The following is a 19650-nucleotide window of genomic DNA, read 5'->3' as shown; positions in this document are numbered from 1 at the left end:
GTTTGTTGAGAAAAAATAATTTTGTCTAGTTTAGAGGTTTTTTAAAGGTTCTTTCAAAATGAAAAAATGACATATATAAAATTTAATGGATATTCAAGTTTGAGGGAAAATAGAAAAAAATGTAAGAGGCTATAAAAAGGTTTATGGAAATCCTGTGTGTTCAAAAGCTGATTGAAGGTGAATGTATTTGTTTATAAGGTTTTATTAAAATTAGCTGTAGTATTGATTATACACTAATACAAAGTCAAATTCATATTTCTCTGCAGAGTTCACAGGGGAAAAAAGTAAAATTCTGTTTTTTCCTTTGAATAAGAATTTATTGTAGTATTAATAAGAGTGAAAGATTTTCATCCACCTTTTGAGTAAAATGCAAAGAAAAATAGAGGAGAGACAGATTTTGTTTTATGCTGTCTTTATTATGTCTTTTGATTAGGAAAACTGAGTCTCCTCTTCATCAAAGAATAAGGATTTTTGCTTTTGAAAACCTTTTAATTATCAGTTAGGCTAAATGAATTACTATTATTTTGCCATAATCTGCGATTCTATTTTAACAGTGTTTAAAACCTTTGGCATATTTGATAGGCTTCCTAAAATCAAATTTCAAATTCTAAAATTAAGTCTTTTTTACTTCAAACTAACTTTAGGATGTTCCAAAAGGTCCCTGAAGCATCCAAAGAAGAGATAATAAATAGGCTTCTTTGATATGGTAAATAAAATGGAAAGCATTGTAAAATAAATGATACTTAACATTCTCTGAGTTATATTTTTATGAATATATTGTGAATATGTGTTTCAAAATTGTATGTGACTCCTAATATTCTGATATATCTTAATATAGTTATCAGTAATAATTATGTTTATTTATGTCAAATTATTATAGGATACAGAAACAGCCAAATTTCCTTTTAACCATAACCATTTTAAGTCTTATTGACAGTTTATGAATTCTGATGAACTTTCTGAAAGCCCATTACAATCAAGTAAAATCCTAAAATGTTGTGTCCTCAAGGAGGTTCATGGAAAGGTTTGAAAGAATGCTCATAAACACTCTTGAATACAGGTCTCTGATAACTCTAGAATTATATCATTTGGACGGGATAGGAATACTAAAAACTCTAATGAAGAAGTTGACCAGTTTATAAAATTGCTAACTTAAGTAGCACAAGAACTAATTGAATACCAAGGAAATACTTTGGCAGATTACCATGCTAGATCAGCCAGTACTGAAATTGTTAAAATACACCATTTGAATGAGGTTCGTGGTTCAAGTCAAGTTGCCTATAATAACCCATTTAACAAACAGTGCTGTGCACCTGAATTGAAGAAACAAAATTTGTATTTAAGATAATATAAATTCAGTGTCGAGTGTGGACTCATGGAGAGTCTGGAGAGCTGCCTGGTCCTTCTTGTGTGATTAAAACTTCCATCACTGAAAGCTCTACACTTGGCCAGGCATGGTGGCTCTCGCCTGTAATCTCAGCATTTTGGGATGCCAAGGTAGGTGGATCACTCGAGGTCAGGAGTTCAAGACCAGCCTGGCCAATATGGTGATACTCCCATCTCTACTAAAAATGCAAAACTTATTCAGGCATGGTGGCACACACCTGTAATCCCAGCTACTTGGGAATCACTTGAACCCAGGAGGCAGAGGTTGAAGTGAGCCGAGACTGCGTCCAAATTATATTTTTAAAATTTTATTGGTGTCATGACTATTCTAAGTTGCCATATAAAGTGGTTTATTTTGTTTTGTCAAATCCATAATCCCAGGAAGACAATAAAAACTTCAGGACATTTTTGCTACTTGATGGGCCATTTGAACATTTACACATGGCTTCTATTCAATTGTTATTTGTAATGCATGTTTTCTAGTTATACACAAGCTTTCTTCATGCAAGAAGGCTAATGCAATAACCATAGCTAAAATAGCTTAACGGTTACCAAGAAATGTGTTTCTGTCATGGGACATTCCTAGAGAAATCTCCAACAATAAAGGTACTTGTTTCACTGGACAAGTTGTAAAACATAAGATGTTACAGATATAATAGGATTAGGCAAATCTAACTGAATGGACTGAATTGTCTTGGTCAAAGGTACTGCAGACTGATGACAATCAGTTCCTCTTCCAATCAAAACATGAGTTGACTATTTATGAAACGGTCACTGCAAGGCCTCTAATAATAGAACCTTATGTATCTTCTGCACCTAAATTCTCATATGACTAAATGCTACAATGCAGGCTTTAATGCATTGTGCCAAAGTGTATTTTCATTAGGTAAAAAGAGCTTTTTATGATCCACTGACCGAGTACAGTCAAACCCTTCATGGTCTAAAACTTAGAGATTGGGCCTTCTGGAAACACCATCAGAGAAAGACTTCCCTTGCCACCCACACTGCAATAAAGTGCTGGGACTTTGAACCTTGAGTCTGTAATATTACAACTCAGAAGGCCCATCCAGCCTCTTGAAACCAAATACTTCTTAGAGACCTTAAGGTAAAGCTAACCAGAGAAATTTCTCCCTAGAAGCAGATGGCATCCTAGACATAGAAAGCTTTCCCAAGATCATGGAACAAGACTTCTCTCCCATCATAAGATTCCTAACCTTTCTTAACTTTTTCCTTGCTTATGCCTCTTTGAACAACAGAGTGGGAAAAGGGGCCTTGTGTGTACCCATGGAGTATATTTTTATTTGTGTTAGATTTCACAGACAACCTTATACATGAGCAACCTTATCTCTTGACGGATGCAGGATGAAGGGCCAGTGTAGGCTAAGAATTTTAATGACACTTTTGTTACTCCATAATCAGTCAGAAATAGAACATCAGTCCACTTCTCTTAACCTACATCCTAGGTTAAATAAAACATTGCCAGGAGCCTTCCACTTTCTTGATGGGCGTCATTTGTTAGGTCCCTTTTTCTATGGCTTAGAGTAAATGAGGTAATGATTAGAAATGTATCCCTTACAGTAGTCTCTATAGCAGATTTTACTGCAAACCCTGTGGCTGTGCAGCAGACTTCTTTAAATTCTCTTTCTAAAGTTGTGCTAGATAGCTCTAGATTACCTACAGGCTGAACAGGGAGAAATCTGCACAGTGGCTTACACTTCTTATTGTATATGAATAAACACATTGGATTTTGTAGAGATTCAGTTACAAGAGATTAATAACAGGATCCTTAATTAAAACATGTAGACTTTTCACCTGGCTTATTCTTTGAGCTATTTAATTTTAGTTGATTAATAGGAACCAATAGGAACCCTGGCTAAGGAGCATACTCCAAATTCTTGGTATGCTCCTGCCAGTCACTATAGTGGTCATTATCATTTTCATTCTGACAGTCACAACAGTATTCTCCCTGGTATGCTATATCTCTCCAAAGTTTTAAATGTTTGCAGACAGCCATGTGTAGAATGTCAGATGGTCTCTTTGACGGGAATGACAAAATCTCAAAGAAATGCCTGATCATGAGGACACTATAACCTAACAATAACGTGCTAAGACAGAAAACCCAAAATAATGGTAATATGAAGTAGCACCAAAGCCCTAAGTTTTGGTCACACTCTCATCTAGGTGAGAACCTGACCAAAAAAAGAGAATTGTTAAAATTATGGAAGACCATTGTTTTGGACTGAACTCTTGCATTAGGCCCCAACAGAACAGACCAAATCAAAACAAAATCACTCATGCTAATACAACATAATCACAGTGAAACTTTAAGGAAGAAGATAGATTCCAAAGCAGAATAGGTTTTTTTTTCTTCTGAAAACAGGAGATACCAGCATAATAAAGAAGTCCCCTCTGCTCTAACCTTTACAAAAAATTAACCTAAAGTAAACAATCAGGTTATTTTTCTCTCATTCTGTTTCCATATTCCCACCTTACAAAATCCACTGTACTGCTATTTCCCAGTGGAATTTGAGACCAAATAAGTCCATTTACAATGGTGTGAGAGTGACGTCAATGCCTAAGGTTTCGGTCAACCTCTCAATCTTAAGAGGTTGACCCAAAGGGAGGAATTATTTACATAAAGCTGCCTCTTTACATATCTTAAGTTTGGCCTAGAACTTTATAAACAGACTATAACTTACTCCTGTACCAATTAGAATTTCAGATGCCTGCCAATCACAGGCAGCCAACTGTTCAAACCATGTTCAAATAAGGGAAACTCCCAGCTGTAACTAATTCAGCTGTTTCTGTGACTCATTTCTGTCTTCTGTACATCACTTTTCTTGTTCTGTCCATAAATGTTATCCAACAATGTGGCAGCTTCAGAGTCTCTCTGAACCTATTTTGGTTCTCAGGGAGGCCCAATTCTCAAATCATTCTTTGCTCAATTAAACTCTGTTAAATTTAATTTGTCTAAAGTCTTTTAAATAATATCCAGCCAAGTGTGGTGGCTCATGCCTGTAATCCCAGAACTTTGGGAGGCTGAGGTAGGCAGATCACTTGAGGCCAGGAGTTCAAGACCAGCCTGGGCAACATGGCAAAACTCCATCTCTACAAAAAATACAAAAATTTAGCCAGATTTGGTGGCACATGTCTGTAGTCCCAGCTACTTGGGAGGCTGAAGCATAAGAATTACTTAAACCCAGGAGGTGGACGTTACAGTGAGCCGAAATTGCACCACTGTACTCCAGCCTGGGTGACAGAGTGAGACTCTGTCTCAACAACAACAACAAAAAAAGTCTTTAAAACAATACCTATAAAAATATTAACATTTTAAAAGCATTGTCATATCAAGACAATATTTTATATTTCATCTAATACCCACAACATACAGGGAGTATTTATTATTACCTATATTTTTTCCAAAGCAGAAATAGGCCCACAGGGGTTAGGTAATTTGTCCAAGGTCATATCTGAGGAAGAATGGGAATTCAAATCCACGTATTTTGTTTGAGGTTCTTCCTACATCACCACAGCTTGACAATTGACTTAAATGGAATTCTGTTTTTATGATATAATGTTATCTGTGTAACTCATAAAACTTGTTTAACTTCTTCAATTATATATTCTTTTTCAATTGTATTTTTATAACTCTTTTCTATATAAAAGTAAAACCCATTTTAATTCAGATCACCACCAGTTTAAACTTCATTTGTCCCAAGAGTGAGGATGTAACCTAGTATGGATAAGGCAAAATCAAAGACATAAAAATAAATAAAATATAAAACATGATTCACAAAGAATATTACAATCTAGTAGAGGCAATAAAGTGTTGTTGTGGCAGTTAAGGGCCTCCATGTTCTAAAGAAAGAGATATGCTTAGGTTAGCCTAGTTCACGGAGAGCAAACTCAAATACCAGACAGATTACAAAAAAACACAGTGGGCTGGAGGGCAGACACAATAGTTGATACCCCTTCCCAAGAAGGAGCCAAAACAGGAGTCCAGCCAATTGTTGCCATATTAAAACGTGGCCCTCATGTCGCCAGTTTTACAAATTTTCAAAAAATGCCAGAAATATGGATTTTTATTTGAAATTTTGTGATTGTTAAATACTGTCAATTGATTTAAAATATAAGGTAAGAAGTAAAGAAATAAACTTTCTCAACTACCACACAACTAGGTCTCAAAACTACTGGAATGCTGTTTAGAATATGGAGCAGCTCTAGAGATATGAGGCACAACTGTATCAGCAGTGACCACCTGTCTTTTCCCCAACAGTGGTATCTAGCGTGGCACTGAAGGGTGATAGTGACAACATTTAGCCATCAGTACATCTAATAAAAATAACCAACACTTACATTGCGCCTATTATGTGCTAGATCTCTTCTAAATGCTTTACATGTCTTAATTTATTTAGTCTGAAAAAGATCCCATGTGATAAATATATTACCATCCTGTTTCAGAGATGAGAAAAATTGAGTCAAAGAAAGACTACTCAACTAACCTAAGCTCACAAGTCTCATAAGTGACAAAGCTAAGATTTGAACCCAGCCAGTTGGCTCCAGAGCACCAAGTACTTGGCACATTCTTGATGAACACTGTCATCAGGATATCCTCCCAACCATTGCTGGGGTGCTGGGAAGCTGTAGCAAGGTCCTGGAGGACCCGTGTAGGGCCAGGTACTAGTTCTTTAACTATTTAACTGACGGGTTGTGGACAAGTCCAAGAGCCCCAGGAAAATGCTAGGACAGGTAGAAAAGTTTGGGTAGAGTAGACCATTAAGAGGCTCTTGTTAGCCACTGTTTACCAATTAGTTTAGAAATATTTGACCATTTATCAAGTACTCAGTGATACAGTTCTCCCTAGTTGCAACATTATGTTGGAAAAGCAATGCCTGATGCATAGTGAGTACTAAATAGAGGTCAGCCAGAATTATTACCTAGGCACCATGCATTACTGAGGACTTCCCATGGAAAGATAACTCATTCTAGATTACTTCACAGGCCCTGAGCAGCCTAGAGGTGATTTTCTTTGGGTCGGGCTCTATTCCCTTATCTAAGAAGTTCTATATTCTAAACACAATAAAATAGGGTAACCGCTCAGGATCCTGAAGGCATATTAAGCAGTCCAAGGATTCTCAGAGTGGAGCAGTGTGACCCAAATAGCCTTGCTTGGATTCTACAGTAATGCTATTACTGCACAGGCAGAATATTTCAGTCTTCAGATAGGCCAAGCTTAAACAGAAGAGGGAGCATTTGAGCTGAAGATAGAGAGAGAGGTAAACCAGCCTGGAAGAATCATGAGCCTAAGTACAGATATGCAATTTCATTTTGATTGCATGGCATACATATACAAATTTAATTTATGCTTAATTTAGACAATCCCAAATTTCTCCTACAACAGGTTGATTTTCATTCTTTTGATATTTTCACCAGAGCAGCTTTTCACAATTTCAAAATGTTTTCACTATTGTTTCGTCAGATGGCTCCTTTTTGTCTCATACATGGGAATGGCCATAAAGAATGTTTCCTTCTTACATTCAAGTTCATTACAAGACATTTTTATAATTCGTGTTTTTCTTACCATGGTGATTCTTTTGAAATGGTGTTTATATGGTTTAATATAAGTTTGTCATTTTGCATTTCAACTCAGTGACTTGATCAAATTAACCAAAAAATGCTTAACCTAAAGGAATACTGCCAAGCATTAAATGTAGACCCTAATTTGACCTAATAAATTTATTTCCAATATAATAATGTGTTATTTAGGTTCTAAATATCACTGATTTTATTGATTTACTTTTAATTTTCTCTAACAGTTACCTTTTTAATGTCAATATTAAAAACAAAAAACAAAAACAAAAACAAAACAAACTTTTTTTGACCCCTGTATAATAGTTATAGTCTGAGGTGTAGCCATTAATGCATTTGCCAAACACTCTGATTTTGTTAATGAGAGAGGTGCATGGAAACGCAAACAAGCAAAACGAAATTTCATCAAGTTTTAACCTCTGTTAGAAATAGTGGAAAAGGGGATCAATAATTATCAAACTTAAAAGAATATGTCAAAGATGAAAGAATGTGCCTTCAGTTACCTTGAAGTATCTTCTTCAAAGAAAAAAGAAAACGTGCTTAAAATATTTAGAGAAGTGTTATTTAAAAGACTACATCACACACTTGTATTAACTACTTTTAAAATACCCATACCTATTAACCTTGTATTCCTACTCCTAGCAACTTGGTTTAAGAAAATAATCCAAGATACGTCATGTATGTTCAGTGCCACCTTCATTATAATAGTAAAAATGTGAAAGTAACATACAACAAACTAGAAAGAGTAAATACACATGGCAATTATTTTCAATTGATTTAACATTTAAAAATAAATGTTTCTGGCCAGGCATGGTGGCTCATGTGTGTAATCCCATCACTTTGGAGGCCGAGGCAGGTGGATCACCTGAGGTCAGGAGTTTGTGACCAGCCTGGTCAACATGACGAAACCCCGCCTCTAGTAAAAATACAAAAATTAGCCTGGTGTGGTGGCAAGTGCCTATAATCCCAGCTACTCCAGAGGCTGAAGCAGGAGAATCACTTGAACTCGGGAGGCAGAGTTTCAATGAGCCAAGATCATGCCATTGCACTCCAGCCTGGGCGACAGAGCAAGACTTTGTCTAAAAAAAAAAAGAAAAAAAAAAAGCGTTTCCATTTTCCATCTTTTGTCACCTGAATTGACACAACTTTTTTAATATCTTGTTTTTTGATGTGTCTTTTTAAAACTGCCCATTTTTATAGGATTGTCTAATGGGTTTTTTTTTTTAGCGTTTTCCTTTAATTTTTTAAAGTGACAGATAAAATTCTATGTATGGTATATACCACATAATGTTTTAAAGTATATATACATTACAGAATGGTTACATCTAGCTAATTAAATATGCATTATCTCACATAGTTATCATTTTGGTGATGAGAACACTTAACATCTGCTTTCTTAGCATTTTCAAGAATGTATATTATTAGCTATAGCCACAATGATGTGTAATACATGTCTTGAACTTATTCTTCCTATTTAACTATAATTTTGTATCCTTTGACCAACTCCACAATCTCTAACCATTCTCTGTGCATCCAATGTTACCCTTCTTCTATCCATCCTTCATACTACTGCCATGTTGTTTCTCTATAGCACAGTTTTGGTTTTGTTATTTCTTTGCTGAAAATACCTCCACAATTCTCCCTTCACCTTCAGGGAAACTGGTATTCTCTAAGGCTCTGCATAATCCAGCCTCTCAACAATCTCTCCAGCCTTCACAGCTGGGAATTTTCACGTACAAACCCTATCTCCATCTGTACAAAACTAGTTTTATCATTTCTTGTGGCCACACTGTTTCCTTCTTTCCTAGGCTCCTGTTGATTCTCTAGCCTGTCCTGGTAAGACAGTTACCTACTTTTCTGGCCACAACCAAAAATTAACCTGCAGGGTGGTTTGATGTAGCCATCCATTACAAAATGATTAATTTTCTTATCTGGGGAGAGAAGGGCTGCAAAAGGTGATCTGGATCTCCTTTCCTTTTAAAATGTTTATTAATTTTAATTGACAAGTAAAAATCATATATATTTATGGTATACAATATAATCTTTTGATATATGTATACATTGTGGAATGGCTAAATCAAGCTATTAGGATATATATTATCTCCCATTTCTTGTGGTGAAAATACTTAAAATCTATTCTCTCAGTAATTTTTACATATACAATATGAGAGTATGTCAAAAAGTTCATGGAAATGGAATTAAAAGATAAAAACATAAAATATAAACGTTATTTCTCAACATAAGCTATATCAAGGTTAATACACTTTTGTAAGCAATCATAGCAGCCATTTAGTGCATCCTTTTAAAAATGAGCGTCCTGGAATTTAAACATATTAATGTAGTCTTTTTTACATTATTAACTAAAGAAAAATGAATCCCCTTTACAGATTTTTGTAAGATTAGGAAACAAAAGGAAGACGGAAGGAGCCAAATCAGTGTTGTAAACCGGATGCTTATGATCTCCCATCAAAATGCTCACAAAATTACCCTTGTTCGATTAAAGGCATGAGCAGGAGCATCATCGTGGTGAAGTAGAACTCTCTGGTTAAGCTTTCCTGGGCATTTTTTTGCTACAGTTTTGGCTAACTTTCTCAAAACACTTTCCTAATAAGTAGGTATCATTCTTTGGCCCTCTAGAAAGTCAACAAGCAAAATGCCTTGAGCATCTCAAAAACAATTGCCATGACTTTTGCTCTTGACTGGTCCACTTTTGCTTTGACTGGACCACTTCCACCTCTTGCTAGCCATTGCTTTGATTAGGCAGTATCTTCAGGATCATACTGGTAAAGCCATGTTTTTCTCCTGTTACAATTCTTTGAAGAAATGCTTCAGAATCTTGATCACACCAGTTTAAAATTTCCACTGAAAGCTCTGCTCTTATCTCCAGTTGATCTGGGTACAATGGTTTTGCCACACATCAAGTAGAAAGTTTGCCGTACTTTAAGTTTTCAGTCAGAATTGTGTAAACTTAACTAATTGAGATGTCTATGGTCTTGGCTATTGTTTCTGCTGTTAAAAGCCAGCCGTCTTCAATCAAGACATGAACAACTAGGGCAAATTGATGTGGAAGGTCTGTCACTTCAAGCTTCATCTTCAACATTGTTTAATCTCTTCTCAAAAAGAGTCATCCATTTCAAACTGGTGATTTATTTGGAGCATTGTCCCCATGAACTTTTTATAAAGCATCAAATATTTCACCATTCTTCCACCCCACCTTCACCATAAATTTGATGTTCATTCTTACTTTGATTTTAGCGGAATTCATGCTGCTCTGATAGACGCTCTATTCAAACTGATGTCTTATGCTTAGTGCCTCAAACTATATCCTGTTCAGACACGTTATAACAAATTAGCCTGAACTTACTTTGGTTCAAAAAGATTTTAAAATCCATGTACAGTTTTTTTTTATAATACGCATTTTCCATGAACTTTTTGAGGTCCCCTTATATATTAACTGTAGTCACTATGTGGTACAGTAGATCTCTCAAAACTACTCCTCTTTCTAAATAAAATTTTTTATTCTTTGACCAACATCTCCGCAATCCCTCCACCACCTACCCTCTGTTAACCACATTCTGCTCTCTGCTTCTCTGAGTTCAACCTTTTTACACATCACATGTAAGTGAGATCATGAAGTATTTGTCTTTCTGTGTCTGGCTTATTTCACTTAACATAATGTCCTCTAGGTTCATTCATGTTTTAACAAACAACAGAAAATTTTATTTGGCACTTAAGAGATCATAATGCCTGGGCTAAGCTAATTATTGCCTGTTTAAGGCTTCCTTCCTTTTAAAGGCTGAATACTATCCCATTGTGTATATATATCACTTTTTCTTTATCCATTCATCTATCGCCAGATGCTTAGGTCAATTCTATATCTTGGCTATTGTGAATAATGCTGTAATACACATGGGAGTGCAGATATCTCTTCAACATACTGATTTCACACCCTTTGGATATATATCCAGTAGTGGGATTGCTGAATCATATATAGTAGCTCTATTTTTAATGGATGATTGATGTTCTTAAGTCTCCAATGAAAGTAGAATCCTTATTAAACTTTATGTCCTCTTCAAATAACTCATAGTTATGTTGTCTTCATTATAATTAGTAAATTATATAGTCTCCCTTTGGAGATCTCACCTAATGCTTCATTAAATAACTTTCAGTATCATTAAAGTAGAGCTTTCGTCCATCTATAAGTTTTTTTTCTCCAAACTAAAAGGCATTAATTACTTTAGTCCAGACATTATGATCTCTTAAGTGCCAAATATACAGTTAAGTGTCCCTTGTAGAATTGAGAAACACTACATCTAGGTCAGGATACTATAAACCAAGGAACTTTTTATATCTGTAATACCCACTTGGGTAATCTAGAGTAGAGATTACATTGATCTGAACTAGGAGAATAGCTCTGGAGTAGGGGGCGAAATGAGCATAGTGCAGACATACTTGGGAAGTAGATTTCGCAGTTTGGTATCGGGCTGGATATAGGAAGTGTCAGAGACAGAGGACTGAAAAATGACAGCCACATTTCTACTAGGAAACCCAAAAAGCAAAGACTTGAGAAGGGAAATTATGAGTTCTATTTTGAGCATATGGAATCTAAGGTGATTGTGTCACCTGGAAGTGTCCAGCAAGCATTGACCATAAGGGTCAAAATGCAAAAGCGAAATGTAAGGAAAAAATAGCCCTGACAGTGGTTAGAATTATTAAGGGAAAGAACAGGGACTGAGAAAATAAGAATTCTAAAACAGAACTGAGATGTTCATTTAAATGGTGTATAGTAAAAATAATAAATAAATAAATAGAACTGAAAACCCACCATATTTAATGAGCAAACATAAAAAGGAAGTACCAATGGACCAAGCTACTGAAATGATAAATAAGGTTGGTATTAATACTTGCCCATTGTATTTTGCAACCCAAGTTACTGGAGGCCTTGGTAAGGACAGTCACAGTGGAAGCATGTGAGCAGCAGCAAGATCCAGTGAGTTGAAGAGGAATGTGAGTTGTTTAGCCCAGGATCTATACCCAGTAAGCACACAAGAAATATTAACAAATGAAGATATGAAATATAACTCAAAAGTATGAAGAAGACAGAAAAGATGTGTACTAGCGGAGAATATAGAGGCTCAAGAAAAGTTTACGTTGCTTTTAGGTAGAGAAGACTTGCATATATTTAAATGCTAAGACAGCCAGGCGCAGTGGCTCACACTGTAATCCCAGCACTTTGGGAGGCCGAGGCAGGCAAATCACTTGAGGCCAGGAGTTGGAGATGAGCCTGGCCAATATAACAAGACCCCCGTCTCTACTAAAAATATAAACATTAGCCAGACATGGTGGTGCACACCTGTAATCCCAGCTACTTGGGAGGCTGAGGCACAAGAATCGCTTGAATCCGGGAGGTGGAGGTTGCAGTGAGCCAAGATTGCACCACTGCACTCCAGCCTGGGCAACAGAGTGAGACCCTGTCTCAAAAACAAATAAATAAATAAATACATACATATATAAATACATGCTTAATGAAAGGAACCAAAAAAGGGGATGTAGGATTGAGTAGAAAAAAAATAAATGGAGGTCCTGGGAGGACAGAAAAGATGGAATCTGAGGTTGAAACAACAGAATTAACTTTAATACATTTTCCTCTATCAGAGGAAGAAAAAACGTAGATTGTTAGAAGAAAGAGCAGAGTTAAGAACGGCATGTTTGTGTCCCCCACAGTCCATACAGTAAACCCTAACACCTAATGTGGTGATATTAGGAGGTGGAGCCTTTGAGAGGTGATTAGGTCATGAGGCTACAGCCTTCATGATACAATTAGTACCCTTACTGGGGGGGAAAAAAAATAGAAGAGTGCTTACTTCTCTCTCTCTGTTCTCCACCATATAGGATACAAGAATATGTGCATCTATAAGCCAGAAAGTGAGGCCTTACTAGATACTAGATCTGCCAGATGCTTGAACTTGGACTTACAGCCTCCAGAACTGTGAGAAATAAATGTTTGTAGTTTAAGCCAGCCAACCTATGGCAATTTGTTATAGCAGCCCAAACTGGCTGAAACAAGGAAGAGAAAAAATGAGGAGGAGGAAGAGGACTATTAGGAGGAGAAGGAGAGAAAGAAAAGAATTGTTAACATTTCATGAGTGCCTTTCAGATGAGATAACTGAGTCTCAGGAAGGTTTTCACCCAATAAATGGTAGAATTTCAATCTAAAACTGATCTTAAACCTTAATCTATCTTACCCATTCTGGATAAGAAAAGGTGGAGAGTTGTGGTGCTTCCAGTTGTCCCTTTAGGGTAAGAAGTGCTCAGATAGAGTAGGAATATGGAAGACTAAAGGCTTAAGGAGAATGGAAATTGTTTGACATAGTTATAGTGGAGACTGAGAAAGAGCCGACTCAGGAAAGAAAAATATCAAGGGCCCAGAAAGAATTGGAGGCTTTAAAGTTGTAGCGACACCAATCTGCACAGGTAATTATTTTCTCTAGCAATGCTCAGCTGGAAATGTGAAGACACCATGGTTTAAGATTTTATGAGGTCACAAACTCAGAAGGACAATGGCAAAAATAAGTTGAGGATTTGGGCAAGGAAGATGCTAAAATAATAGGATATGGAGCCGGGGCGCGGTGGCTCATGCCTGTAATCCCAGCTCTCAGGGAGGCAGAGGCGGGAGGATAGCTTGAGCCCAGGAGTTCAAGACCTGCCTGGGTAATACAGCGAGACCCTGTTCTCCACAAAAAGGAAAAAAAATAAATAAATAATAGGATATGGAATCCAAGACAGATGGGATAGGAAGTAAAGTCAGGAAAGGCTGACAAGAAGAACATGTCAAAGACTGAAGATTCTTAGAAGGTGGCATTTAGATGTATCCTTGTGCCTAATATATTGCCTAGCATAAAGTAGTAATTGAGTAAATAATTTCTAATTAATTAATTACAAACAAGACCTACCATGTTGAAGTATAAGGCCAGAAAGGACATTTGACTCAGACATCTCCTTTATAAAAGATTCTGAATGAGACTTCTTTGGATGTCAACAAGACCTGATGGTAACCCAGTAGGATGATTCAGTCAAAACAGCTTTCCTAGATAAAATATGGCATGGCATTCTTCAAAGTTTTCTCTAGAAAGGCTTAGACCTGTGCTTCTTCACTTAGATGGGCTTGTGCTGGTGAAAGTCTGCTCTACAATGCCTCTGTAGCTTTACTCTATAAATTTTACCTTTTCTTTAGGGTTTTTTCACTGTAGTTATCCTCAATATCAGCCGTTTTCCCTAGGGTTATGATTACCCCACTTAAGATACTGAGAAAACATTATTTCTCATGCTTTTCTGAAATAGCTAAAACGTTCTCTCTCTCTCTTTCTCTGTCTCTGGTGTGTGTGTGTGTGTGTGTGTGTGTGTGTGTGTGTGTTTGCATGCCTTCACTCTCTATATATCTATATAGACACATATATACATATATTTATATAAATATATATATATGTATATATATTTCAGTGAGGCAGCTGAGGATCTGATAAATACAGCAACTTGCCTGGCTTCATACCTAAAACATAGCAGAATTAAAATATGTGTGGTTTGCAACTCTTATTTCATTTTTTCATGCTGCTTAAAAACTTTATATGTGACAAAATACTGAAAACTAAGGAAATCCAAGTCTAAAAAAAAAAAAAAAATTCCACACTTCGAGTGAGAGTTCAATAGTATCTCTATCTTTTGAAGTAAAACAAAGCACAGAAGGAAAATCCAGATAAATTTCTTGGAATTTGCAAGGAATCAGAATTTTACTTGATATAATGGGCCCAAAATGGAATGGGTTATTTGTCAAAGTGTTGAGTTTCTCATCTCCAAGCACATTTGTGGGGAGATTAGATAGCCAAATGTCAGGGTCAACCTGGTTAATTTCCACTTCTACCATCAAATTTTCACTTTCTGACTTTTTAATTCTCATTATTATTACAAGATAATAACCTAGATCTAAGCTGGTGGATTAGGTGGAACATTGACATGTGACCAAGAATGATAGAGCAACAATCATTATTGAGAGCTCTGTGTGAAAGAAGTATCAGAATGTAAATGATATAGCTGCTTCCATATGAAACGCTATGAGTCTCATTTTTATTCCCAACAAATTGGCAAATAGTCAACAGTGGCATCAACCCATAAACAAATCTCACCTCTATGGGCAAGTTATGCAAAATCTACAATAGAAGTTTTACACAAGAAAAATATACCTAACCAAACATTTTCAGAGAAGGAAAAACATAATTTTTACAAAGGTCTAACACCATGTGATTTTGATAATATGAAGCTAAATAATAAAGAAAACTAAAATAATAAAGGAAGCAAAAAGTTTTGTTTTATTTAGTATGTTCATAAGTATATCAAAAAATTCTCCATATTTTTTAGAGAAATTAAGATTGTATGGCTAAAAATATATTTATCCATGCAGATGGACAAAAATAATTTGTGAAGACTTTGTGGGTGAGCAGAAAAGCAACAAAAATGTTTCAAAGGTAAAAAGACGTGGAAAAAATTTAGATATTCATGTATATATAATATATATTTAAGATAATGGGCTCTGTAATACAGTATGAAAAAGATCCAAGAACGTTATGGAACTGTTAGTGAAGATATCAGCTAATGGGCTGCTGCAGCATATAAAAATACTGTAAATATGAATATAAAAATACTTTAAATATGAGAGGGGAAGGTGTTCTATCCTTTTAAAAAATTATAATATGCCTGTAACTAGATTGTTAAAAATAGTTCTAGTCATTGTGCCTTAGGAAAGCCCTTATAGGCTAGAAGTGGATGGATATATGTTTATGTAAAAAGGTACATTATATATAATTGTTATCATTACTATCATAAGCAAATACATTCCATCATGTAAAGGAAAGCGTAAAACTCTTTAAGTCTGTAAAAATGAAAACAGGAGAGCTATTAGAGGTCAACATAACAAAATAAAGTATATGTAATGAATGACTCCTTTTTAATGAGTTCTCACTATATTGTAAGCACAGTTCTAAGCATTTTGCATGTGTTAACTTATTTAATCTCCACAAAATCTCTTCCTGTGGACACTATTAATGTCCCAGTGAGGTACAGAGAAGTCCAATAATTTGCCCCACATCACACAGCTAGTAAGTAGCAAAGCCGAGATTAAAATGCAGGCATTCTGATTTCAGGAAGTGCGAGCTTAACCCACTGCTCTTGAAACTCTCATCTAATTTTTGTCTTGTCTCTCCATTGAGATTTCTTAAATGGAGAGCTAGTTGATACACTGGAAGTAGGTAGGTTTGAGGTAAATAATTATAAAATGAACTATAAACCTTGAAATCTTCAGAAGACAAATCTTCTGAATTCTAAAAGACAAAACAAATGGAAAATATAAAACAAGAATCAGGTGTTCTCTAGAGCCACACAGACAACAGCATAAAGCAGGGAGAGTTGGGGTAGGTAAACCTCTAGCCTCTTGAAGCAAGCCTCTAGAAGGTCAGGCAGAGCCTCCCATGGGGCTGCACTTCATGCCCCCAACAGATACAGGCTGCAGAGCTGGATGGATCTCTGACTTCACCCCAGATGACATTCATTCCTTCTGTGATATGGAAACGTCAGAACTGTGTCTACCTGTGTCAGTGTTCTCTGTATTGAGTTATAAATATCTGAAGGGCGGAGAACAGATCTTACTCACTTGACATATTACCCAGCTCAGAACCACACACAAGGTTCTTGATAAACAGATTTTAATTGTTATGATATGCTACTCTTTCACTCAATTTCTCAACTTCATACACCCCATAGGGTCTACTATAAGAAATAAGAATGTGTTTTCAATCAATTTTTTGTTTGCCACTGCTAAGAATGTGGCTGAATGCATGACTTTACATCATTGTTTTAAATAGAGAATCTCAGTAAAATATTCTTTAGGGAAATACCAAATCTAAGATTAATAACTGTTCATTTTACTGAAGATTCTAACAAAGAATTTGTTCAGGTTGGGGAAGTAATTATTCTGAGAGATTTTCTCCATACACACTATCTGCCTTTCGGAATCCATTGAGCTTTTGTTCAGGTGCTGTGTTTTGTAGTTTACTTCATGCTGCTCTTGCTCACGTTCCCAGAGCATCTAGTATGAAACACAATCTTCTCCTTTACCAGACATCAGTTAGCTGGAAAAGGAATGTCACATGTCATCTCCCTGCCTCCTTCCATATTCTTTCACTTCCTGAGATTGTGACCCTATACAGGAGAGTATAAAAGAGCTTACTCAGTGGAGTTGGGTCAAGTGGACAGTCAACATTCACCGTTATAACATCTAGTAAATACAATGCTCTATTCCAACTCCAAAGGAACTTTCCTCAAAAGACAGAAAATGTCTCTTGCTGTGAGAATTGTGCAGTTTAAAAATCATGTTGTTCATTTTTCTGCCCTCCTAAGAGTAAACAATCAACATTTGGTCTAGACTGGTCTTGAGGAGGGCATGGCTTTTAAGGGCTTTCGTAGGAGCTGCATCACCTGGAATCCTGGGCTAAAATTGTGGGAGCTGAGGAAGAAAGCAGAGTTCTTGCTGTGGGTTCAGAAGTAGTAAGTAAAACCTAGTCCAAGAAGTTACATAGTTAGAAATCGAAAACCCCAAAAGCTAATAATGTACATGCTAATCACCCTTACTTTCTTTCTATAAGCCTTCATTGGCAGCTATGAATTTACTTTTAGCTAAATTCTTTATAATCACACAAACCACCATTTGTTGCCTACAACAGTGACATGACAGTACAGGATAAGCCACACCTCCGCCTCAGGCAGTCCCTTCTTCACACAGCCTTGCCCAGTTTCCTTATGGAAAGTGCATTTGTTCTTGTCTCTTTCAAAACAACTGCTTGTATTCACTATACAGATCAGTGAACCCATTCTTAGATGTTAGCGATCTTCTACACTCCATGCATAAGTGGGGACCAGGTTTGTTCTCTATATGCCACTATTTCATACATAATGCACTGGTTTTCACTGCACTCTTCACATAGTAGGTATGCTTCTTGCAATATATTTTCTTAATTTAATAAAGATAACCCACATCCTCCCAAATTTTACCACAACTTGCCTCCAAGTCTGTACTTCAGTCTTTCAAAATGGTCGGTCAGAAATACAAGAGTAAAGGTTGGGTACACACACATTAAGAAGTAAGGAGAAATGCTATATGCTGACAACTGATTATTTTAATATATGCTAGACCCAATGAGTGGCTATCACTATTCATGCTGTGCATTTCAAATATAATTTGAAAACAGGTTTCCACCTTTAGTCATTTAATCTCAAAGCATATTTGTTAGAATGAGGCCAAAGCTTTGAGAAAAACAAAACATTATTCTCTCAATAACAACCAAAATAGAAATAAAATTTTTTATAGCATACGTATTCTTCTGAAACTTGGTGCCTATTGAATCTAAATGACTATTCAAACCAAATGAGCTTTCCTAGATTAATATTTTGAACTGTTTAGTTTTCATTATCTTTATAAACTTACTGTGTAGTAGAGAAGGGCAATTCTTCATTAACTTCTCCAAAGTGGACATATAATAAGTACAATTATGCTACACTTATTCTTACTGGCACTCAAATACTTCACATTTTTTAAAAGATTTGCTGTCAATATTTTAGTTAAAAACATTTTAATGATTAGCTTCATACCTTCTGCAGAAAGTCCTCTTCATTATTCATCTCAATACTTTTTATTTAAGTTCAGCTTTAGAAACCACAATATCCTCAACGAATGCGTTCAACATGTATTTATATATGTACCTACAACAAAGACTGCAGATGATGAATTCCATGGAGGCTTTTCCAGAGAGGTCTGGCAGGTAATAAAAGATAAACATCAGACCCTGATGTGTCATGCCTAAGGCACACTATGCTAGAAATGCACTAGAAGAATCGAATGACAAATGCTTGTTTATGCCTGAATCCCTGCAAACAAAAGACATAGAAAGCTTAAAATTGTGTTGATTGACTTTTTTCTCCAGAATACAGAATCTTTGTTACATAACAATTGTATTCTGGAATGATATCTATTGTCAGATTCAGATGCTGAAACACTTATTAGACAACTATGCTATCAAAGCCCACAGACAAAAGCACAGATGGAAAAATACAGCTATAAGTGACCCAGATTTTTACCAATGGCAAAGATCCACTCATTAGTAATTCTCATTTTTATTTTATTTTCTGGGTCCCTCTGGCCTCCACATTAATTTTGGACCTTCATTATAAAACTGAAATATCTTTCCTTAGCCTTTTCAATTCTCCAATGTCAGTCTAAGACAAATCCGAGACCATCCCCACTGTCCATAATGAATATGGAATAATACACAGGCTGCCCCATAGGGTCCCATAAACAATCCTAACTCAGTAGAGGAAATAGGGAATGCTTTCTCTTCACTAGTAAAGGGAGTTTGAAATCACACTTCTGCTGCCATCAACTCAACTTCAAGTATAGTTGATAAAGGAGAATATGGAGTTCTTCTGAACCAAACCAAATTCTCCCTAAGTATTTTCCATGTGGAAGTGTATAGTCTCCATGGCTAATCACTTCTGTCCAGGTCTTCTGGGCCTGAGGAAGGCCAAGCCAATACTATAACCAGTCAATCCTGCCTGACTCTCTTGGCCCATTTC

At 36.1% G+C, this 19650-nt stretch overlaps 1 protein-coding gene across 1 annotated transcript in view; it reads right to left on the bottom strand.

Annotated features, from left to right (window-relative positions):
• The window catches only part of LGSN (lengsin, lens protein with glutamine synthetase domain), a 41100-nt gene extending 22012 nt beyond the window's left edge, over positions 1 to 19088 (bottom strand). Inside the window, exon 1 of the mRNA XM_001106349.5 lies at positions 18670 to 19088. Within this exon, the coding sequence (XP_001106349.4) occupies positions 18670 to 18699 (30 nt within the window). The 5' untranslated portion in view covers positions 18700 to 19088. The remainder of the gene's footprint in view (positions 1 to 18669) is intronic.
• Positions 19089 to 19650: the final 562 nt, after the last annotated feature.

Source organism: Macaca mulatta, chromosome 4 (genome assembly GCF_049350105.2).
Source record: "Macaca mulatta isolate MMU2019108-1 chromosome 4, T2T-MMU8v2.0, whole genome shotgun sequence".
Classification (NCBI taxonomy): Eukaryota; Metazoa; Chordata; class Mammalia; order Primates; family Cercopithecidae; genus Macaca; species Macaca mulatta.
The sequence above is the reverse complement of the archived record's forward strand: the minus strand, read 5'-3'. Positions and strand labels throughout refer to the sequence as shown.